A 26,199-nucleotide genomic window follows, 5' to 3' on the forward strand; every position below is an offset into this window, starting at 1 on the left:
GCGGTGGAATATTGAATATTTTACAGTGTTTGTCATGTTAAAATTCTTCACAATGTGCTGTTAATGCACCGGCTATTCAAATTTGTCATTATTTTGGCTATTATTCATGCATTGTATATTCATGCCAAAAACGAATCTTTAAAATTAATATATCAGAAAGATAATACTTTCTTCCTCACGCAAACTTCTGTAATAGGGCCATAGAGCGCCATCTGTTGGAATCACAACAGAATGTCTCACGCGGAACGGACTTTGTCTCGAGCGGAAGCGCTGATTTTTAGAACAGAGTCTTTGGTGACGTATTGCCCTGAAGATGGCGGAAGTTCGTTCCTGATCTAAACCGGATTCGCTCGGTACGGATTGTCTAATAAACTCTTTGAAGACGGATCGATTCGGCTTCACGCCTCACATCTGACCCGCCGATATATTCGGGTAAGCGATGACCAGCTGATTGAGACTGTGTGCCGTAGTTTACTGTCTGTATACGCGCTCATGTATGTGTATTGCGTTACAGTGACACTGAATCGTGTCGACAGCTCGACAAATCACTTTGACTATTTGTATCTCATATAAACAGCTCTGTTTTGACAACGAGAGTCAGTGCCTGGAGATGTTTCGGTGCGTTTATTGTTCACTAATTGTGATCGGGTCATGTATGAACACATGTGGCATGTTAATTCTGTCATGTCAGATGTTCAGCTTGAGTTTGATGTTGGCTTTGGTTTCCGCTGATTTAATGATTTAAATATTTCCGAGCTAAACAGATCCGCCCCAAAGACCCCCAACAAAACTACAAAAAAAACAGCAAAAAAAATGATTTCTGCACCCAAAATTAAAAAAAAAAAAAAAAAAAAAAAAAAAAAAAAAAATAGTTACTGGAGTTTTGTTACTTTTGTTACTTATCTTCGAAAATAGAATGGTAATACTATGCTATATTGATATATATACCATGGTATTTAAATGGTCATTGTAGTTCCAAGAGTACCATGGTTTTCACTACTATGGTGCATATAATGCACTTTTATAAAAGTAGCATAGTAATTAATTATCATTGTAATACTGCGCTATTATTTAAATTACCTTGGAATTTAATGCGAATATCATGGTGTTTTAATAAACATTTTTTCAACTTATACTTCACTATACCATGTATTCACTATTATTTTGTAAAGGCCTGAAAGCTGCTTAAAGGAGAGGCATTGTTGATTTATTATGAGTTTACAGTACTAGCAATGACAGTCGTAACTGGTATTTTGGAGGAAACTATTACTAGTATGGAAATTCTGTTCAATTATCTGTTTCTATGCTGATCCATTTTGGAACAACTTTGAGTAAAAGATAGAAGTCATTTTCTGTCTAGAGTTCAGTGTTTGTCCATTTTATGGCTGTGACTGTTTAATAAAGTGATTAGATATGCTAATTTTTTATTTTTTTTTACCATATGATTAATCAAACTCATCAAAACGCATGTTAACAGAAAGAGACGTCAGTTAAAAATTAATAGTTGGTAACAGTTTTAGGGGTAACGCTTTACAAGTTAAGTAACCAGATTACTTTTTTCAGGTAACTAGTAAAATAACATTACTTATAAATTTGCAATTAAATGTATATGTAACGCTAATGACTTTGTTTTCCTGTTTATTCACTGAAACCTCTTCTGCCCCCGTGTTGAGTGAAACTGAGAGTGAGGGCATTTCCTTTAGCCTCGGGCTTATTGCACTTATTTCACTGTTAGTGTGAAAGGGCCTTTGCGGTTGCCACAGATATAACTTTTTTTTGTTGTTGTTGTTATTAAAAAACAAATAAGCAAGTCCAGCCCAGTTAACAAGAAGTAATGCAAAATTAACATAATGCATTACTTTCCGTAAAAGGTGACTAGGTGATGCAGTTATTTACTATTTATGGAGTAACACCATATTGTAATGCATGACGTTTAAAAGTAACTTTTGTAGTTACTAATAAAAGTATCTAAACGTATAATGGTATCGCTCCAGAAAAAACACATCATGAATAATTAAAAAAAATTGAGTATTGATTTGATCATACAGTAATGATTCGATTAGGCCAGCGACAACTCATCATGAATAATGAAATAAAGTACTCAACAGCGATTATCGATTAATCCGATCACATCACTTTACAGAAGTGAGTAACATATTTCTATGGACAAATGCACATTAAATACAACAGAAGACTGAGACTGTATACATAGAAATAAAGTTTGGCAAGCTCGCCCGATTAATCGAGTAAATAATCGACAGATTAATCGATTACCAAAATAATTGTTTGTCGATTATGGATAGATTTGGTTATAAAATGTTGTCACAAGACAGGCATGTGGTAAATGATATTAATGTGTCACAACCGCAAGTATTCTTTTGTAAAGAGTATTGTTGAGTTTTTAAGATAAATAAGATATTAATAGAAGTTTATATAGAGTTATGAAACATTGTTTTGTGTTGCTAGGGTGTTCTGGGTGGATGCCAGGCGGTTAATCTTTCTGATACACTCCGTCTCCAGATAGGTCTTGGTTCTTTTGTGGGATTTTTTTTGGTCCGTTTTATCGCCACAAACACTCCCTCCATCTGACAGATAGCCCCGCCCCCGAACTCACGCCATTGGTGGAGTCCGAAGTTATGTTGCGTATCTCGAACAAACAGATTGACGTTCTGAAAGGGTGTTTGACTCTTCAATGATTACCTCATATAGTGACTGAGCATTAGACTGACAGCAGAACGTGTCGATGTTGCAGACGACGCAGAGGATATGGCTTTCCTGTTTGGATTCTCTCGCTGGCTGAGTGACGTTTAGATTATGAAGGAACACGTCTGTCATAATCTCTAACCTAGAAGCTTATCAGTGCCATTTAGAAAGCTTTAGCTGTTGTTTTTTGCCTGTGTCGTCTGCGCCGGTCTTTCCTCAGGGCTGTTATTGTGGCCCGACACACGATCAGCGATGAATAATTAACCCAGAGATCAGCTCGAGTGAAAGTTTATTCAGATCTCACTCTGATCTCTCTCTCTCTCGCTTGGGAGCGTCTCAGTTTGATTGTGACGTAACTGGAGGAGAAGTTACCGAGCACAGCGTCTGTAATCTGGGATCTCCTTACAACAGGAAACAGAACAAGCTGACAACACTTTAATAATTATGAAAGAACAATCTCATTGTTCTCTTCTCAAAAGATTTTGAAATCGATGTTGATTGTTTCATCATTTACTGCGCTTTGGAATATACGGTGAGCTTGATTCATGTTTCCTTGCTCTTCAGTTCCTCTGTTCATGCTCAAGTCGTGCAATTCTGGGAAAAATTGCATAATTTTTTTACTGTCTCGTCATAGTCTTCCAATCTGACCTAGTTACTGTTAACTAGGTTTTTACTGTGTATTTACTTGTGCATTAAATATTTAGAATCTGCTTGGCGAAATGAATGAACATAAATCAAAATATTATAAATTATATAAATATAAAAAGTCAAAGCTGACAAATACTTAATAATTGAAATTTTAAAATAATGCTTAAATTGGCAAGGATGTGTTAAATTGATCAAAAGTGACAGTAAAGATGTTTATAATGTTACAAAAAAATCCTACTTTAAATAAACTTTCTGTTCATCTAAATATATATTAAAACAACATGTTTTAGTGTATATGTCATGGTTTACACAAAAATATGAAGCAGAAATTAGAATGATTTCTGAAGATCATGTGACACTGAAGACTGGAGTAATGATGCTGAAAATACAGCTGCGCATCACAGAAATAAATTTCAGTTTAACATATATTAACATAGAAAACAGTTATTTAAAATTGCAAAAATATTTCACAATATTACTAATTTTACTGTATTTTTAATCAAATAAATGATGAGCACAAGAGACTTCTTTTAAAAACATTAAAATGTTACAAACATCAAACGTTTGAGTGGTGGTGTTGTTTATTTTCCTGAAAATTAAATTGATCTTAAGATGCTTTTGACGTTACTTTTATAGGGCTCTGAATTTATGCATGACTACTGCTTACATGGGATTTCTCAAAAATGGCAAATTCTGATTTTGCGTAAGAAAACGTTTATATATTGTTCTGCTGTAGAAAAAGTAGTGTACGAGTTCCTTACAAGTTTCAACTTAGTCTAAGTCTAACTACAAGTCTAAGCCTGATTTTTGAGGTTTAAATATTTGCTGAATTTGTTGTTTTGTGTGTGTGTGTGTGTGTGTGTGTGAGAGAGATTCATGCCATCAGATCTTTGCTACATTAATGTTGAACATCAACGAGCAGAACTGTACTTTGTTTGCCATGCAGCTAGATAATGTCTTCAAAATGCACAAATGTGTGTGAGAACATGCTTCAGTGTGCGTTACGTGTGTGTTTTTGTGCTCGCAGGTGTCCGTGTAGCCGTGTGTCATGGCCTGCAGTGTTGCTAAAGCAGGCCCTGTTAATGGCTTTCCTATGAAAGCGCAGCTGCAGATCATGGGTACGTTTGCATATTTATCTGATGTGACATTCTTCCTCATCCGCTGGACTTTGATGTTCTGTCTCATTAATAAACACCAGTATTTCAATTCTGATGGCGTCACGGAGCAGTAAAGGAGCTGCGGTGCACGGGTTCAGTTCACTTTTATTTCACTAATAAAAGAACAAAAGGCCAAAAAAATCAAAAAGAACATCATACACATATGAACGCACAACACACAGCTTGTTTTTTGCTTTCATTCAGCAGCGATCACTAAAAAAGAAGTGTGCGTGTTATTAGTGTGTTAATAGTAAGTTAATATAATAATAATAATGCTTTCCTAATTATTTTAATATAACTAATACTACTAATTATACTAATATTAAAAAATGTAATTTTTTTTCTGTTTAATAAAGAAAGTTTGTAAACTTCCTAATAGTTCTCTGATGTATTAAGTTACTTCGTCTGCTTGTGCTGAATCATTTTGTTTAGTAGGATTTTGCAACTTTGAAAAAAAAAAAAAAGCATAAAGTAAATACAAATACAAACATTTTATTTTTTAAGATTTTATTTAATCTTAATTGTTTCAGTTAGCATTAACAAATTATGACATTTTTGCTCAAGTGAACGTAATATCTCATGTTTCATAAACCAGTGTTATTTCATTTATTTTTTATTTTATTTATATATTATTATAGCTTTTATTGATATTTTGAATTCACTTTAATTTTTGTAATTTTTTAATTTTAGTTATGTGCTTTTGTCATTTTGTTCATTATTGTTTTAAATTTATTTAATTGTTGATTTCAGTTTTAGTTTTTATTTATTTCCAGTAATTGCTTCCATTTAAACTTATTTCAGTTGCCAAGGGAACATGTCTAATTTTCATCTAATATTTAGATTTTATTTTATTTAAAAAAATAAATTTTATTAGCAAAAATATTTTAATAGTTTTAGTAACTATAATAACTCTGGTACATTTAAATTTAAAAGATATTACTGGTAATTATCAAACAATTTTTTTTTGTTCCTTTATATATTAGCAATTTATGTGTTTAAAAATAATATTTTAAAAAAAAATTAAATAAATAAAAAACAATGGGGTTTGTGAGAAATTAATTTTTGAAGGGCCAAAAAACCTTGTTTATTTTCATGGATGTTTTTATTAAACAATGTGTGTCCCTGGAGCACAAAAGCAGTTTTAAGTCTCTGGGGTATATTTGTAGCAATAGCCAACAATACATTGTATGGGTCACAATCATTGATTTTTCTTTCATGCCAAAAATCATTAGGATATTAAATAAAGATCATGTTCCATTAAGATATTTTGTAAATTTTTCTACTGTAAATATATCAAAACTTAATTTTTGTTTAGTAATATGCATTGCTAAGAACTTCATTTGGACAACTTTAAAGATGATTTTCTTTGATTTTTTGCACCCTTAGATTCCACATTTTCAAATAGTAGTATCTCAGCCAAATATTGTCCTATCATAACAGACCATACACGATTTATCATTTATTGAGCTTCCAGATGATGTATACATCTCAATTTCGAAAAATTGACCCTTATTAATGGTTTTGTGGTCCAGGGTCACATTTGTGTTTAAAACAAAATTGTGTTTAAAAAGTGCATTTTTATGCACAATATTAAAAAGAAACCCAGTTTCAATACAGTGTATTTTGAAGAAAACATTTTAGTCTATTCACCTGTGCTTCCTCCTTACAATATCTGCTTTTCTTCTGTAATGTTAAGTGAAACAAGTTTGCAAACATTTGCAAAATCCATCAAAACAGTTTTGACCGTTTGTTCTTTGGGTTTGCAGTGATCTCGGCCAAACTCAAGGACAACAAGAAGAACTGGTTCGGCCCGAGTCCGTACGTGGAGGTGTGTGTGGACGGCCAGTCCAAAAAGACGGAGAAATGCAACAACACACACTCGCCCAAATGGAAGCAGCCGCTCACTGTGTGAGTTTGGTGTGACCCCAGCCCTGTGTTCTTGATTCTGCACAGGCTCTAGCAGATCCTCAGTGAACTTCAGATGCACATTGTCATGCGGCTCGATTCTCTATTGAACTGCTTTCATCTTCTTGACGTGAAGTGATTGTTAGTGACGTCAGAACTGACGGTGTACTCTATTATTTGCATTGTTTGTCAAGTCAAGCGGTTGAGTGAGTGTGTGTGTGTGTGTTTGTCCGTCAGGATCGTGACTCCGTTCAGCAAGCTGATCTTCCGTGTTTGGAGTCACCAGACGCTGAAGTCGGACGTTCTGCTGGGTTTGGCCACCCTCGACGTCAGCGAGACGCTCAAATCACATGACATGAAGAGTGAGTATTTCTGCTCTGCCGCTTTAACCACAGCAACCACATTAAAGAGCGCAGCACCAGCCTGGCTCATAATGCTGATCACTGGAGCCCCTCTGTTTTATTCATTTAAGAAAAAATGACGGCATCTACATGAATGAAGTCATCCTTTCTGTTGTCTATATGCTGCTTGGATGAATCAGGAATTATGATGTTGGACTGACTAGATTAGAAAATTATTGTGCACTTTAAACGTGTACATATTTAAATATAAACTTTAAATTGTTACAATAAAAAAATAAAAATATTTCTAATTTATATAATTGTATAATATAAGTGATTGAATTGTGTATAATTTATGTAATATAAATCTAAGAATATATGTGTACATTTGTTTTAAATATGAATTTAATTAGTTATAATAAAAATATTTAAAATTTTTATAATTGCATAATATAAGTGATTAAATTATACGTTATTTATGTAATATAGATCTAAGTATATGTGTACATGTTTGTTTTAAATATGAATTTAAATTGTTAAAATATTTTTTTTTTAAATATTTATAATTTATATAATCATATTATATATATAATTTATGTAATATAAATCTAAGAATATGTAGACATTTTTATTAAATAATTAAAAATTCTAATAATTTTTAAATAAATCATTCAGTTGAATTTAAATGTAAAAATATAAATGTCATTTTTTTTAAATATAAGTAGTGTTTTATAGAATTTTCTGCATTTACTGTTTTCTCAGAAAACATGCAAAAGTTATCATGTTTACCAGCTGCAACAGACAGACATGGTTTTTTAAATATTATGATATTTTGATATTATATTATAAATTAGAATTTGTATTTATAATATAATTGTATAATAGAAATATTATATTACTTTTTTAATAATATAAATTAAATATATAGATGTTATTAAAAATAAAAGTCTAAAAATAAACTTTAAAATGTGAAAAAAGAATACTTATAAAAAGAATATTTTGCTATATTTAAAAACTAAATTTTTTTTAAATAATTGTTACATATAAAATATTCTGTTATATGTAATTGATGTTATATATTATTTAAAAAAAGAATATAATTTATACAATATAAATATATTTAATTGTAGAATATGAATACATTATTATATTAAAGAAATTAAAAATAAATGGTAAAAAAAAAACAGTCAATAATTTAAATATAAAAAAATAAATAGAATTAAAAAAAGTTTTTTTTTTTTATCTCATTTACTCTGTTTTCAGCAGTTGAGTGCCATTTGTTGTTTGGAGCTTTTCACACTCTTCTCTTTCAGTCTGTGAGGTGGTGCAGACGCTGCAGCTGTGCGCAGACAGAGATCCGTCTGATAACATCGGCGATCTGTCCGTGTGTCTGGACGGTCTGCAGGTGGATCCTGAAATGTTCCAGTCGGCCGAGGCCCTCAAGCAGAGTCAGTCACTCCAGTCATTTCAATAACAGTGCTACTTTCATATTTTACACCAAAAAGAGCTCCAAAAACTAACGATATTGTTTTCCAGATACTTTAAACGGGGGATCTGAGCTTAATGACGACTCAAGCAGAAGGTATCTTCATATTACTTATTAAATAACTATCAAAGTGACAGTGTAAATTAAAGTTTCTTTAGTAGTTACTGTAGTTATATGTGCATTTTGGAATATTGCATTTAAAAAAGCTGGATGGAAACGCCAAGATGCACATAAAAAACATATGCGCACAACTGAGTAGAATAAACTTTTTAGTCCACATGTTTCAATCGTAGTCTATGCACATTTTTCTTATCGGATAAAAAGTTTATCTTACTCACTTTGCGCTAACTTGACCAACCAGCGAACCGATCTCGTTCACAGCATCTGTATTGTTTGTTATTGTTTTGGTCGTTCTGAAATGCTGGAGGAAAGTCTGTCATTGACGTATTTCTGTATAATTTTCTCTGAAAGCAATGACTGCATTTATTGTGTTACGTCTGCTCTCTCTGAGGCGCAAGTCATTTATTATGTATTTAATTTTTTAGATATTTAGAGCCAGTTTATCAGGAAGTGCCAATTTTGTTCTCTTTGACTCGTTGGATGGAAACGGTGCTTTATTCACAAATGTTTTATGCGATATTCCAGTTTTGTGCATCAGTTAAATTTGCATCTTTGGATGGAAACATAGCTTGTGCCAACATTCGTTTGATTTGACCAAAAATGTAGTGAGGCTGTGATTAGTTGAGGAATGTCTCATGTCTCTAATCAGTTTGCGTACATGGTTTTGAATGAAACATCTCCACCTGATGTCCTGTCTCTTTCTCTGGAGAAGAGAGACCCGTCTCCATCGGTCACAGATGGTCAGGAGCAGCCGTCGGCTCCTAACGGCCGTGTGAACGGCATGGACTCTCCTTCAGCATCATCCAGAGGGTCGCGACCCCAGAGACCCCCGCGACCCTCGCGACCTCCGCCGCCGACCCCACGCAGACCCACGTCCTCCCCAGGTTTGGTTATAGCAGTTAGCTGTTTAATGCTCTACTTTTCATATTGAAACATGTTGGATCAAGTCATAAAGATTTTAAAAAAATTAAAAATATTACCCAGGCTTATTTATTAGTAGATTTTTGGTCAGCATCAGCTGATAACGAATCATTTATGGCAAATTACCAGAAGTATGCAATTTCAATTTTTTAAATAAATAATTATTGCAATAATTATTAGTACATATTAGTAAATATTATGTACAAAAAATATGTACTGATTGTTAACATTATGTTGTATTACTGTACATCATGTATACTCACTACTATTTTTGAAAGAAATCTCACCAAGGTTGCATTTTTTTGATACAAAATACAGTAAAAACTGTAAAATTGTGAAATATTTTTACTATTTAAAATAACTGTTCTCTATGTGAATATCTGTTAAAATGTAATATATTCCTGTGATCAAAGCTGAATTTTCAGCATCATTACTCCATGATTTGCTGCTCAAAAACATTTTTGATTATTATCAATGTTGAAAAAAACTGTGCTGCCTCATTTTTTTAATTTTTTTGGAAACCGTGATACATTTTATTTTTCAGGATTCACAGATAAATAGAAAGTTCAAAAGAACAGCATTTATTTGAAATAGAAATTGATGTAAATAGAACCAAAATTATAATTTTTTTTATTAAAGTATGCATGTATTTGTCCGGCTCTGCATTTGTATTGGTTGTTGAAAAAAAAATGAGTGCAATGAGGAAATGGTGGTGAATTTTTCCTCCTCTTTGCAGCTTCCTCCACCGGCTCATTTCCTGATGGCAGCGATTCGTCCCGTTCAGACACTCCGGTTCGGAATCCCACCGGAAGCGGAGCCTTGGAGTCTAGCCCCGCCCCCACAGTGGAGCAGCCTGGTAGGACGTCCCTCAGCGTAGTCCCCGCCCCCAGCAGGATTCCCAGCATGGTCAACCCTTGTCCGCTGCCACCTGGGTACGTCAGTGAACAGAAGCGCTGGTTCCTCCTTACATCACTTCCCCAATTTACAAATATCCTGTCAACAGAAAATGCATGCTTTGTTTTTGAAAATGTTCTATCATTTAACTGAATTCTATATCAGCCATATGTTGATATCAGCTCCCATACGGTTCACTCACTAACTGTAGTGTGTGTGTGTGTGTAGTTGGGAGCAGCGGGTGGATCAGAACGGCCGTGTCTATTATGTTGACCATGTGGAAAAGAGAACAGCATGGGAGAGACCAGAGCCTCTGCCGACGGGGTAAGAAACCCTCCTCTGTCATTGAATTACTGGACACACCCTTAGAAGAATGTACTATGCATACTTGTAATATATTTAAACTGTAACACCAAGTCAGTGCAGTATGGTGGAGTTTGGATGTTTCAGGTTAATAAGGAAGTGATATTTTGTTTAAGAAAATGCAGCTTATTTGTTTTAGGACCTCTTTTTCTGCACTGTGAACGTGTACTAGTACTGAAATACTGACAAAACATTTCCATGACTGATTAGTTGGTGGGCTACCTGAATAACATTTCTACTGAACAGCCTGTACTTAGGCTGGTTTTTCAATAGAAGCTTATTTTTGTATATAACAGGTAGTTGCAACGGTTTACCTCACAATTGTTAACCTTTTATTGTTGATAAATATTGTGACTTTTTGTCTTGCACATGCAAATTTATATTTCACAATTGGAACATTAATTTTTAGAAATGTGATTTCAGATCTTGCAATTCAATTTTTTTTCCCCTAAACAATTCTGACTTTGTTTTTCACAATTCTGAGGGGGTTTTTTTCGTGCTTTTTTTTTTGCAATTGCAATCTTACAATTTGGACTTCTCAGAAATGTGAGTTTAGATCTCACAATTCTGACTGTTTCTCGCAATTTTAAAAATTTTCGCGCAATTGTAAATTTATATTGCACAATTCTGACTTTTTTCTCACAAATCTGAATTTAAATCTTGTATTTTTTTTTTTTTGCATTTGCAAGTTTCTCACAATCTCACATTTTGGACTTCTTAGAAATGTGAGTTTAGATCTAACAATTCTGACAATTTCTCGCCAATGTAATGTTTTTCTCGCAATTGCAAATTTATTTTGCACAATTATACCATTAATTCTCTGAAATGTGTGTTTAGATCTTGCAATTCTAACTTTTTTCCCCTTACAATTCTGACTTTGTTTGCAAATTTATATTGCGCAATTCTGACTTCAAACTCACAATTCGCAATTAATACAAATCATATAAACTCAATACTTAAATTAAATCAAATAAAATTTTTAAATTTACTCTCAATTTATTTCAAAAGCAAGTTTCTCGCAATTTTTGTCACAATTCAGATTTTTTTTTCTTGCAATTGCGAGTTTACCAAAACATTAAAAAAGATTAAAAAATACTCAAAAAAACTCATAAAAATACCCTTTTACCTTTTTTTTTTTTTTTTTTTGAACTACAACTACATATTTCTTAGAATGTGTTAAAAATACTATTCCGTATTGTTTGAAATGTTGATGTAAATGTTAATGCATAATTTTTTTGGCCTCAAATGGACTGTAGCTGGGAGCGGCGTGTGGACCCGATGGGCCGGGTGTATTTTGTGGACCACATTAGCAGAACCACCACGTGGCAGCAGCCCACAATGGAGACAGTGCGAAACTACGAGCAGTGGCAGCACCAGCGCAGTCAGCTGCAGGGAGCCATGCAGCAGTTCAACCAAAGATTCATCATCGGGGTGAGGAAATTAAACACATGCATTTATCTTCATATTTTAACATAAACACACAGTTACCCATAATGTTCTCCTGTTGCCGCAGGATCAGGCTACAGCCACCCAGAATAAGGAGTTTGACCCACTGGGACCTCTGCCACATGGATGGGGTGAGAGAGAGAAAGAGAGAGACAAACCTTCCTTTCATTGCATGGAAAAACTGCTGTAAAACTGTACCCTTTTCTGTTATATGCTGGACTAGCAGCTACTTTTTATTGTTCTGGTAACCTTATTATCTGCACCTGTGAAGCAGCACTAAAATTAGCCGGTACATCCTTCAGTGTCCCAATTTAACAAATGAGAAGCGCTTGCACCGTGTAAACCAGCTGGTGAAAATAGCTCAAATGTTGAAAATAGCAAAGTTTGCAAAGGCTTAATCATATCTTGGCTCCATTATTTCTTACTTTCCTCCTGGTGTCTCCTTCTGTCTTGCTCTCAGAGAAGAGAACGGACAGTAATGGCAGAGTTTACTTTGTTCATCACACGACCAGAACGACGCAGTGGGAGGATCCGCGCACACAAGGGTCAGATCCTCTTTCTTTTTCCTCTAAAATGCCAGTCTACAGAGAGAAACAATGAAGCACTTTTACATTAATGACTTTCAATGCACTCCACTTTCAGCTGTGATTTAAAGGGTTAGTTCACCCAAAAATGAAAATTAGGTTTTTAAATTTTATTTTATTCACCCCAGGGGCATCCTAGGTGTATATGACTTTCTTCTTTCAGATGAATGTGGCAGAGTTATATTTAAAATTGTCTTTGATCTTTCAAGCTGTTTAATGCCACTCAGCAGGTGTTGCATGCATCAGTCCAAAAGAAGTTAAATAAAAAGCGCCTATCCATTTAAGAAGTGTCCCACACGGCTCCGGAGGGTGAACAAAGGCCTCCTGTAGCGAATTGATGCATTTATTTAAAGAAAAATATCCATATTCCAAATGTAATAGTCACTTTAATGTAGCTTGCGCCAACAGTTGTACACAGAAGCAGTTCCTTCATACGTCATCCGCCCGGTGCTGCTTCTGTGTACAACAGTGAGCGCAAGCTAGATTAAAGTGATTATTACGTTTTGAATATGGATATTTTTCTTACAAAAACACATCGATTCGCCACAGGAGGACTTTGTTCACCCCCCGGAGCCGCATGAGCCACTTTTTATTATGGATGGATGCACTTTATTTAACTTCTTTTGGACTGATGCATGCAACACCCGCTGACTGCCATTAAACAACTTGGAAGATCAAAGACAATTTTTAATATAACTGCAATTGGATTCGTCTGAAAGAAGAAAGTCATATACACCTAGGATGCCACGGGGGTGAGTAAACAGCCTAATTTTCATTTTGGGGTGAACTAACCCTGTAAGGAAGACCAGTTTCGGAGAAGTTGTTTTTTCTTGTTCTAATGATGTTGTAATTTCCATCTGCAGTGTAAATATGTCCATAAAAAAAAGTTTCAAATGTAAACATTTGTTTAAATTAAAAATCTTTGGTTAAATTCATTTTTTTCTTATTTAACAGTGAGGCGCAATACTGTATTGATTTAAACAAGTAATTATTGCCCAGCTCAATGAGTCACTTTTCATAAACTGATGCCTATTAAAGTGTGCTCATGGCTCTGTTTCTGTGTTGTGCAGTTTGCTGAATGAGAAACCACTGCCGGAAGGTTGGGAGATGAGGTTTACGGTTGATGGCATCCCTTACTTCGTAGATCACACCCGGAGAACCACCACTTACATCGACCCACGGACTGGAAAATCCTCTCTGTACGTGCAAACACTCCCGCATACACTTAGAGAAGACATAGGCATATGCCTAGACAATACAGTTCTATCAGGTTTCCCCGTCAGGTTTTCCTGCACTGCATTATGATTTTAGCAGCAGTTCATTAGCACGTTATTATGTCAGCAGTAGAGTAGTGTTTATAGTTGCAATATAATGTGAGTAGCAGTTCACTGTCACATTAAGATGTCAGCAGCAGTTAACTATCACATTTTGTTGTTAGCAGGAGTGCAGCTTTAATGTTGCGTTATGATGTCAGCATCAGTTCAGTGTCACACTGATGTTATCAAGAGTGCAGCTTTCACAGTTGCATTATGATTTCAGCAGCAGCGCAGCTTTCTTTTCTTTTTACCGATCTAATGCTTTTTAAATCAGTATGTATAAATGACATTATAAATGTCATTTATGACCTTGAGACTGGTCAGAGGAGTAATGTTTTGCTTAATTTGGTTTAGCTTACAGATGCACGGTGATCTCTTTCAGGCGAGACAGTGCGTGTTCATCAGTCATTACATGCATAACAGGAAAAACGGGTTTGTGCGCCTCAGGATTGAAACTGCATTTGATTATAATCTTCCGTGATGACTCGGCTCAGAGAATGCAAACATGCCTCTCTCAGAATGTGTGCATTAATCCACATCAAGTGTTTTGAAGGCACAAAGGGATCCTCTACGTCAGAGGAATGCGAGACATGCTGCTGATGTCAAAATATTCCCAACAAACAAACATCTGCACTCGGTGTTACCCGTCATGAGCGTCAGAATAAATGCTCTAGATAAGGCTTTTATTAGGATGTTTTCACCATCAGCTGTTCTGTGTACAGTTTGAGGGCATTTAAGAAGTAACCAGTAATGATTAGCATGCACAGCAATTTTAGTCGTTTTCATATTTAATATTAATTTGCAACATATTTTGCTGTGGTGCTTTAGATTCAGTCCTGAACAAAATATGAAGCAGTTTTACTGTATATTGTGTTTGCATCATAAACTATTTCACTCTTTTCCTTCCCTTCAGTGAGAATGGCCCTCAAATCACATACGTACGAGACTTCAAAGCCAAAGTTCAATACTTCAGATTCTGGTGTCAGGTGAGGATTTCCCTCATTTCTGTATTCATGGTACAGTTATGTTTTTATGGATGAAGAAATTCTGAAGTTTTAATGAACAAATATCAGAAGTCGTTTAGAAAAATATTAAAGGAATAGTTCACCCAAAAAAGAAAATTGGTTAAAATGCATTCACCTTCAGGCCATCCAAGATGTAGATGAGTTTGTTTCTTCGAGAAATGTAGAAATCACTTGCTCACCAGTGGATCCTCTGCAGTGAATGGGTGCCGTCAGAATGAGAGTCCAAACAGCTGTGATGTTTTTATCAGCTTTCATTCTGACGGCACCCATTCACTGCAGAGGATCTATTGGTGAGCAAGTGCTGCATTTCTCCAAATAAGATGAAGTAACAAACTCACTCATGTACATTTTGGATGACCTTAGGGTAAAGTTTTTAAAAAGCAGCCAAAATGGATATTATAATATCTTCAGTTATTGATTGTTTTGAATTTTTCATTACAGCAATTAGCAGTGCCACAGCACATAAAGATCACCGTCAGCCGCAAAACGCTGTTTGAAGACTCGTTCCAGCAGGTACTGCCGTCTAACTTTAAAATAACCCATGACCGCTGTAAAACTGTAGTGTTTTTCTGCTGGTGGCTCCAGGATTTAAAAACCAGATCAGGGACATAGCATGGAGCCTGTAAATGTCTTTAAACATGTCAGACATCTGCACAATTTGGAGTCTCTGAAGATGTGAAATGACGTTGTTCTGGTGTCTCTCTGTAGATCATGAGCTTTAACGCTCAGGATCTCCGGCGCAGGTTGTGGATCATCTTCCCCGGGGAGGAGGGGCTTGACTATGGAGGCGTGGCCAGGCAAGTTTCATATTTCGCCCTTTCTGGAGAATAAAGTCCAGATCAAAGCATTCTAGAGCAGGGCTGCACGATACATCTAAATATGGATTAGTGCAAATTAAATAAATGTGCTCTGAAACCATCAGCACATACTTTTATTGCTGGCAGTCTTTCCAAATAAAAGCACATTTGTTTAAAGTCCAAAAAAATGTAAAAAAAAAAGAAAAAAGTATTGTAACATGTCAGTATTGTAATTTTACAGTTGTACTATAAAATAGTTGTTTATTAAATGCTTAATTGTTTTTTTATTTTTAAAGTACTACAGTAACAATAATACAATATATTTCTTATTTTGTTAAATATAATAATATAATAACAATAAAATCACAATTATTATTGTAATCATTATTTTGATAGTTGTATTATCCATAGAATTGGTCAGAAACAGTGGGAATGTGCTCCTATAGGTAACTAAAACTGAAAACTAAAATTAAAACCATAAATACAAACTTTATCATTACCTAAAATAAATGTTAACTGAAATAAAATAAAACATAAACATAAAAGCATATAAAATAAAGCATGAATGTGTTTTATTTCACCTAGTTGTTTAGTTTAACTCAAAAACGACAAAAACTAAAATTGACATAAAAATAAAACATTATATATACTTAGCAAATTAAAGAAAAAGTTTTCCCAAATTGTTAAGGCCTCTCATGCTCTGGTGCAGTGGTTTTTAGTTGTTGAGGAGTGATTTAGGTTTGGTGCATCACACTGCATTGCTTGCGTCCAGTGTGATACTGTAAAATAAAAGGTGTTGTGTGTTTTGTGCAGGGAATGGTTCTTCCTGTTGTCTCACGAGGTGTTGAACCCCATGTACTGCCTGTTTGAATACGCTGGCAAAGACAACTACTGCCTCCAGATAAACCCCGCCTCCTACATAAACCCTGACCAAAACAAATACCTCCTCATCATACGACTCATCACCACCATAAAAAAGCCTCCCCACAATATTTAGAAAAATGTATTTTAAGTGTTGTGATATTAAACAACTGCTCCTGTTTCTTAACTGGACTTGGACATTCAGGAAGATTATAGTAGCAAATCTCCATGATTGCTGTTTAGCATTTATTCTTTGTGCTTTCTGCAGGCCTTGTTTCATGGGAAATTCATCGATACGGGCTTCTCGCTGCCGTTCTACAAGCGCATCCTGAACAAGCCCTTGGCCCTGAAAGACTTGGAGTCCATCGACCCGGAGTTTTACAACTCGCTCATCTGGATCAAGTCAGTTTACCAGCTTTACTCAACGCGTGAATATTCATTACAAATAAGTATAATGCATTAAAGTCTTACAGAAGTGGTACCATGGTACTGTAATATATACCATAAGGTACTTTAAGGTACTTTAAAGAATACCGTGGTACTTTTTGGGTACTTGTTTAAAAATAAAAAAGAAACAAAATACTTGTAATATTACTTGTAAAAATAATATTCATGACATAACGTAACATATATGATATGAAATATATACGTAATAAAAAAATCTACATGTTAATTTATTAATAATATATATTTTATATATATATTGTTTAATATATAATAAATAAAAATAACATTTAAATATATAGATTTATGTATATCATATAATTGTTTTTTTTTATTTATTCTATTGAAATGAATGAATGAATGAATGAATAAATATGTATGCATGTATTTTGTATGTATGTATTTATCTATTTACTATATAAAATATTTTTCTTCCAAAAATAAACAGAAATTCTAACTTATTAATACTACTTCTACTACTACTACTAAATATGTAAATAAAGTTCACTTTATATAATGTCCACTTTAAATTTCAGAGTAAAGTTGCATTGAATACTTAAGTATTATGTGTTTAGGCCTCCAGATAAAAATCTAATAAATAGCAAATTATTATTTTGTTAATTATTTATTACAGTGGTAAAAAAAGGCTAAATTTAAGTAGTCTTTAAAAGCCTTTTTTTTTAATGTTTGCCTTATTTTGTGTACGATCACCTCAAATTATTATATATGGATACTTTTTGTCAGTGTTCTAAGCTGAGTTAGTATTATGAATTCTTGAGTCGTTCTTGTGTTTGGTGTGATTATAAATGCTCAGCGTGATTGATTTCAGTCAAGAATGCCTCTCTAACTGTGTCTGTGTGTGTTGTTTCAGGGATAATAACATCGAGGAGTGCGGGCTGGAGATGTTTTTCTCGGTGGATAAGGAGATCCTGGGTGAGGTGTCGACTCACGAGCTTAAGCCGGACGGCGGGAACATCCAGGTCACAGAGGAGAACAAAGAGGAGTACATCAGGTGCCCGTCTCAGTCTCATAATGAAACACTCTGGATGCTAAATAAAGCCAGACCCCACGCTGACACACATAAAGCCCTCTAGTTGCTTTAGTACTGGTCATGCTGTTGTTGTTACAAGGGATTATATTCACTTTACTTGTCAAAGTCCAGTTAGTGATGATATTATAAGGAAGGAGCTCAGTCTGCTTTTTCATTTCCCTCATTTCAGTGCCGTCACTCTAGTGAGCTGCTTATCTACGCAACAATTTAAGGCCATATCAAAAAGTAAACAGCAAATTTATGCTGCCTCTAAGACTTCCTCATTTTGACATTTTGCATAATTTATATATGTGTGTGTGTGTGTGTGTGTGTGTGTGTGTGTGTGTGTGTGTGAAAAGTTGCATTAACTTACACATTATGCATTTATTTAAAAATTACATTTAAAAAATTTCAATTACATTTACATATTAATTACATTTAAAAATTATTCATCTAATAATTTATATAATAAATTTTTTATGTACATTTTTATTTATTATATATGAATTTATATTATTTATAGAAGTAATTATAAAACTAATTTAAAAAATGTAAATTTAATATAAATTTTATACTTATGTACTATATATATGTATGTATGTGTGTGTGTGTGTGTGTGTGTGTGTATATATATATATATATATAAATATATATATATATCTATATATATGTGTGTGTGTGTGTATATATATATATATATATATATATATATATATATATATATATATATATATATATTATGTATATATATATATATATATACACACACACCCACAAAAATGTTGCATTAACTTGCATGTAATGTATTTATTGCAAGAAACTTTTTGCAACATTGTATTTATAAATTATTATTATAATATCAATTTATATCATGTTTGCATTATATTTAAAATATTGCACAACTTGCAATTAATTTAATATATATGTTGTTTCTTTGTTACAGCAATGTTTTTTTCCTAAATGGATGTAAAAAGATTAACAAAATACTTGTTGTTTTTAGCTGTTAGCTGTTGTTATGTTAGCAGCCAATAAAGTGCATTTCAAACCAGGTACTGTATTGATGATCTCTTAGATGGTAGCTACCTATAAAGACAGCAAGGCAGCTCACCAGAGATTGGAACACAGCTTATGCTTCCTCAGGTGATGTTAAGAGTGTGTTGGTTATAAACGTCCTGTTGTGTGTGTGTGTGTGTGTGTTCAGGTTGGTGGCAGAGTGGCGTCTGTCTCGTGGTGTCGAGGAACAGACTCAAGCCTTCTTTGAAGGATTTAATGAGGTTCTTCCGCAGCAGTACCTCCAGTATTTCGATGCCAAAGAGCTGGAGGTGAGAGACGCTGATTTAAAATCTCTTAAATCCCATACAGAGTTGCCTCAAAAATATATGTGCACTCAAGTCACACTTCAGCATATCTGAATGTCATTGCGTTACATAACAAAATGCAGTGGCATTCTTACATATTTGGGATACATGTGCAAATACTTGCACTGTACATTCCAAAGCTTGCAGAATCAAATCAGACATCTCATTTAAATACGGTTGCATCTATTCTGTAATTAACCATGTGTTTGTGTGTCATAGGTGATGTTATGTGGAATGCAAGAAATAGATCTGAATGACTGGCAGAGAAACACCATTTATAGACATTACACCTCCACCAGTAAACAGATCCTGTGGTTCAATCATCAAAAAACCAAATAATTATTTTAAATGAATAATTATTCAGATTGCACCAAGACACTCTCTCTTTTCTCTGTAGTTTATTAAAGAGATGGACAATGAGAAGCGCATGAGACTGTTGCAGTTCGTCAGCGGTACCTGCCGTCTGCCTGTTGGAGGCTTTGCAGACCTAATGGGTGAGTTATTATTTATTTTGGATTCAGATCAGTTTTATTTACATTAAAAAAAAATTAAACCAAATTCACTATGCATTTAACTTGCACAGTGTGATGTATTATAGCATTAAGGCAAGACACAGTAAGTGAGTAGGGCAAAAATATTTAACTAATACACATCATCATACTTTCTCCAGTTGATTAATCAGAGTACATTAGTAAAGTTTTCTAAAATATTTAGTTTAAATCTGTAAATAATGCGTTATCTAATTAGACATTTCTAGAAAATTAATCTGGCCATTGGATAAAGACAGGTTAAAATGTTTTTGTAAATCTCATTTTGTTGACATATTAGAGTCAAAGGTTTTTACTGAAGGGATTTTGTATATCTTTTTTATCTCTCCACAAATCAGAAAATGCTGTCAACAAAAAAAAAAAAAAAAAAAAAATTATATATGAACAAACCCCTCAAAAAAAAATTGTGAATTTTAGTAGTTTTATATGAACAAACCCCTCAGTAAAAACCTTCAGAATATAGAAAGAAATAAAACTGCTAAGTTTGGTGTTTGTAAGTGCTGCTGAAGTGAGAAAAAACTTTTAAAGTTATGGATTGTAATTGAAATCTACAGACGCAAACAGATAAAGTGTTATAAAATAAACACTTAAAAGTATATTTTAGATGTTTGTTTTCTTTTTTACTAGTCTGTAAAAAGATTCTGTTTTCACAAAATACCTATAAAATTTGGCATAAAGTATGAAAGCAGCATTAAAAGATATTATAGAAAAATATTACCATGTGTGTGTTTTTTAAAAATGTTATCTAAATCAGTGTGAATGCAATATGAACAAACCCCTCAGTAAAAACCTTCAGAATATAGAGATGAATAAAACTGCTAAGTTTGGTGTTTGTAAGTGCTGCTGAAGTGAGAAAAAACTTTTAAAGTTATGGATTGTAATTGAAATCTACAGACGCAAACAGATAAAGTGTTATAAAATAAACACTTAAAAGTATATTTTAGATGTTTTCTTTTTACTAGTCTGTAAAAAGATTCTGTTTTCACAAGATACCCATGAAACTGGCATAAATATGAAAGCAATAATAAAAGGTAATCTAGAAAAAATTACCATGCATGTTTTTTTTTTTCTACTTTTTTTTTTTTTTTTTTTTTTAGAAATGTTATATAAATTAGTGTGGATGATATATTAACAAACCCCACAGTAAAAACCTTCAGAATATAAAGAGGAATAAAACTGCTAAGTTTGGTGTCTGTAAATGCTGCTGAAGTGGAGAAAAAACTTTTAAAGATATGGATTGTAATTTAAATCTACAGACGCAAACAGATAAAGTGTTATAAAATAAACACTTCAATGTGTATTTTAGATGTTATCTTTCAAAGAAGAATAATATGGAAGCAAAGTTGATCACAGTTGTTAGGTGTTTTGATATTATTGGCTTAATATTTTTTTTGTTTGAGTCCTGGATCATGTTGGGAGAGTGTGACGTTTGTCATGTGTTTGGTTCAGGGAGTAACGGACCGCAGAAGTTCTGCATCGAGAAGGTTGGGAAGGAGAACTGGCTTCCCCGCAGCCATACATGGTACATAATCTCACTTCATAAAGACATTATTTTGATCTCAAAATTTAAGCTTAAGATGTGTAAGTACAGAGGACTTGTGTCAGAGGAGGCATGTTTTAAAATATTAGTCCAGTGGTTGCACATCTTCAACTGTCTAAATACATTTTAATGTAGAAAGCATAAATAAAATATAGTACAGTGTATGTGGGTGTGGGTTAGTATATATTACATGCATATGTTTATATTATATATATTAAACGGTTTATATAAGTATACACAAGTATGTGTGTATTATATATAACTCATTTATATGAGCTTGATGAAATTGTTGTTTTTCTGGTGGTTATTATTTATGTAGTATATATTAATAATTTAATAATACTATTTCAAAATATTGTTAAAATAGTTATATAAATAACAATATTATTATAATATATTATGATTGTTTATAGTATTTTATCTTTTTTTATAACTTTTTACATTTTTGAAAATAATTTAATAATTTTTGTCTAATTGTTGTTTATTGAATCAATTGCGTTATGTAAATGAGTAAATGATTATTCAATATTTAATTACTCGTACACAAATTTAGTCATCTTTTTAATTTGACGTTAATACATTGATAACTGATTCCTTCACTGTTTTTAAGTGACACTCCTAGCACTTCATATACTGTACATTTTTACACATTTGCACCATGTTTTCAGAATTCTTACTGCATATAATAACCATCTATAATTTAGATTTTTGACACTACTTTGTCTAAATTACTTAACTATATTTTTTAAAAAGTTGATTTAGTAATTAAATAATCTTAATTTATAAATAATTGTTAAATATCTAATATTTTCAATACATTTATTTAAATATTTATTTTGTAATTCATTATAAATAATGAATTGTTTTTATGTGACACTCTTAGAGCTTTATATATTGTATTTTTTTTTGTATTCATTGTTGTATACTGCATATAATAATCATCTTAATCAATAATATTCATCTGTAATGCAGCAGCAGTACATATACAGTATTCATTGAGTACACAGTGTGGATATTAAACCTGTAAATTCTCTTCTTTTTCTTTATACTCCAGTTTTAATCGTCTGGATCTGCCGCCGTACCGCAGTTACGAGCAGCTGAAGGAGAAGCTGATGTTTGCTATTGAGGAGACGGAAGGTTTCGGACAGGAGTGAGACGCTCTCTCTCTCTCATATACACACACACACACACACACACACACACACACACACACAAAGAGGACATCCATCTCTAATGCACACTAGTTTTCCTGAGAGGACAGACCGATGATCTGACACACAGGTGCATTATGGGAAAATTAGGGTTTCTGCGCTCACCTGTCATTCGTTATTAATTTCTGTATCCCCGTGAGATGAGGAGGCTTTATGCAAGCATGTCAGAGACGTGACGCTGACGTTTCTACATGTAATTAATCCAGAGAGTGCTGTTCTGAACGACTCCAGAAGAAAGAGCAGACGCTCTGAAGAGTCCCAGAATGATCGGAATGATTCACCAGAGCTCTGTGAATGTGTTTTTATGTTCATAAACCCTTTGATGGGTCTCCTTGTGCCTTTTTTCCTCACTGTCATCCAAACAAACTGAGTTATTAAAGTGTAGCACTTGACAACAGCAGGATCTTGAGGTGAGAACCTGATGGCTTGTTGCACAACTGATCAAATTATTCATTCAAACTGTCAAGAAACAGCCAGTTTCATCCCAAAAGCATTTAGAAATTGTATTTTAAAAATATTATTAAAAATAAAAACCAATTAAGATATTTTGCATTGTGACTTTAAAACATGTTCATGACAATGAAACACTTTTTTTTTTTCTTTTTTTCTTTTTACAAATTCTCATTAGTATAATGTGGAAAATTTATTTTTCACATGTTCCTGTAACTGTAAAGTGAAAAAAAACAGTATATATACATATACTTTCAATTGTAAGTAAACATTGTGTTGTAGTGAATTTAACTTGTGCTGATCTAACCAAAAAAATAATAAACATTTAACCAAACTAATACATTTGATAATTAAATAACAGATTTTTTTTTTTTTTTTTACAGAAATGCATTTTTTCCACATTATGCTAATATAATTTTAAAAAAATTAAAAATGTTTGATTTTCATGAAAATACTGTTGCAGTGCAAAAACTGTTACGTATATAAGAACATTGAAAAACCATTTCAAATATAATGTTAAAACAATATAAAAATATATATATTTTACTTAATATTCATAGATATATAAAATATGAATTTTGAGGTGAAACATGGCTTGGACATTATGCAAATGAGTCTAAAAGTTTGCGTGATTTCAGGACATTATTGTTCTTAATCTCCGATGTTTCTGATTTCACGCTCTGGTTCTCCAGCACAAATTTACATTACTAAATTATTTCTCTGAAATGAACTGAAATTGTGTGGTTTTCAGTCGCGGCGCTGGCCTTGAATCCCTGAAGTGATAATGTGAGTTTATTTGGGCCTAAATTTGGGAGCATGCAGTATTTATCACAGGTACCGCTCTAGTTCTATAGGGCGGCTGCTCTAAACGCAGCTTTTTAAGTATTCTGGAAGCTCTTGGGCTGTTCAGATCATAGTTTATTTCATTTTTCATTAATTATTTGAAGTGAATCCTGTCTAAACCACTGGAGGAGCCCAAAGCCCTGCTATAAAACGTACAGCTGTGATTCAACGCATTGCATTATGGGTAATAATATCAAGACTCGTATGGACGACTGTTTTAGGGTGTCAGGGAGGATCTTTTAGATTTTCAAAAAAAAAAAAATCAACATCAAATATTTATTTAAAAAGCTATTTTTATCCAATTTACCCTGTCTGAATGAGAATTTAACCAGTGGTTTAAATGTGATATGGCTCTCTTTTTTTTTCCGACTGATCCATGTAAACCAAACCACTATATGAACTGAATCCTGTACATGGTGTGAATACTCTCCTCTGTCTTCAGATTAATCCAATGATTTTAGTATTAAAGTAGAAGTGGCCGCTTTCACGGTCGTTTCAGAGTTTATTTACTAGCGTTGATTTGTATGTATAGTCAAATGTGAAAATATGTTCAGCAGTTGAATAAAAAATTCTATGGGAAATTGTTTTTTTTGTTGTTTTGTTTTTTGAGACCTTCATGCTGTTTGAAATGCAAAACAATGTGCATTGGCATTAAGTCCACATGGGATGAAGCACAGTTGAACTAAACTGAACGCAGGAGTTTCCAGACATTTTATTGCAAAAGTTTAACTTTTGCATATAACTTGATACACCATCTTAAAAACACAATGCTTATGGCATAAAACCTCACAAAACATGGACAAAAAAAAAAAAAAACTAAAATGAGAAATTACTGGGCAACTAACTGAAATACAATATGTGTCAAGGTGTCAAGATACACCTTAAGTTTTTCTTTTAAAATTATTTTTTATTGTTTAAACAAACATGATTTTAATAGTATTTTTTATTTTATTAATTTATTTTTAACCTTTTTTAAGTAAATTGAACACTTAAGTATAAAAATATAAAATTTTATATTTCTCTTGTCCTTTCCTTGCACATTATTATATATAATTATTACAATTATTATTAAATAATAATTATTTCAACTCAAAACAATATTCCAAACCCATATAATTATTTAAGAACATATGTACGATTGTCTAATGAACATGATTTCCATATTCATGCACCATGATATTAATCTTTATATATGTTTATTATGACCATTTCTTTCTATCATTCTACCAAGCGCTGTAACGTTACTTTGGGGATGGAGAACATCTGTAACACAAAGAGTCAAATCTGGACACAAATATAAGAACTTATACCAAATAACTACTATTTTATGTACACCGAACATGAGATTGTTAGTGTATTATAGCACAATAAAACATTTATTAGATGTAATGCTGTTTTGTGGCTTTTCCAGTGTTGTGTCTCTCTCCCTCCGGACCGCCATGATCCGCAGCACGCCTCTTATACTAAAATCTCTCCCCCCCCCCCCTACACCAAAATCTCCTCACATACACACAAAAGAAAAAATAAAAAAAACAACAACAATACTCCAATAAAAATATAATTTTTTTTTTTACATATTATTGTGCTGTTCTGACACTCTGGTATTTACACGAACCGAAACAACTGTGTAAAATGTGTTTCTTTGGCCTTTTCGCCTCGAGCGCGCATGCATTCTCACTGTAAACATAAAATAATATATCACAGCTTGTATATACGCTGGAGAATTTTAAATAAAGTGCATTAATACCTTCCAGAATCTAATATTGCCTGCGCCATCTTGTAGCTCATCTATGCATAACGCCAGCGGTGGGCGGAGTTTATTACAATCATTTACATTGAACAGAAAGTTTACGTTTTTGTTTATTTATTTAGCCAGTGATTTTTTTATGACATCGGCATCTCATATATGGTTTTAGATATGTTTTCAAATCCGTGTGCTAATTTGTAATTAGCACACGTATATATAGGACTATTTTATATTTTACATTGTTTTGAAACAAAGCTTACCCTTGTCACTTTAAAAAAAATTAAAGCATTAATAAACGTCATGCATAATGTCATGATAGTGATGTTTTTTGTAAGCTATTTTATATGAAAGTAAAGATGATTATCACATAGGTCAGAAGAATTCACAACAAAATAATACAAATTTAGATTTTATTAGAAACAACAACTTTACTAGACGATTAGACAAAAGCTTACAGAGCA

At 33.1% G+C, this 26,199-nt stretch overlaps 1 protein-coding gene across 1 annotated transcript; it reads left to right on the forward strand.

The window, feature by feature from the left end:
- The first annotated feature begins 275 nt into the window (after positions 1-275).
- LOC109106943 (E3 ubiquitin-protein ligase Itchy) lies at positions 276-24,572 on the forward strand. Its single transcript, XM_042750087.1, has 25 exons — positions 276-432; positions 4,379-4,469; positions 6,275-6,416; positions 6,651-6,775; positions 8,068-8,202; positions 8,291-8,336; position 8,378; positions 9,073-9,244; positions 10,018-10,213; positions 10,404-10,499; positions 11,795-11,969; positions 12,052-12,115; positions 12,445-12,529; positions 13,639-13,767; positions 14,798-14,870; positions 15,351-15,422; positions 15,618-15,706; positions 16,520-16,678; positions 16,835-16,969; positions 17,883-18,023; positions 19,243-19,363; positions 19,619-19,721; positions 19,795-19,893; positions 21,397-21,469; positions 22,542-24,572. Exons 2-25 carry the CDS (start codon positions 4,400-4,402, stop codon positions 22,639-22,641), a joined length of 2,601 nt encoding a protein of 866 aa, XP_042606021.1. The 5' UTR covers positions 276-432; positions 4,379-4,399; the 3' UTR covers positions 22,642-24,572.
- Positions 24,573-26,199: the final 1,627 nt, after the last annotated feature.

This window comes from Cyprinus carpio, chromosome B23 (genome assembly GCF_018340385.1).
Source record: "Cyprinus carpio isolate SPL01 chromosome B23, ASM1834038v1, whole genome shotgun sequence".
NCBI lineage: Eukaryota > Metazoa > Chordata > Actinopteri > Cypriniformes > Cyprinidae > Cyprinus > Cyprinus carpio.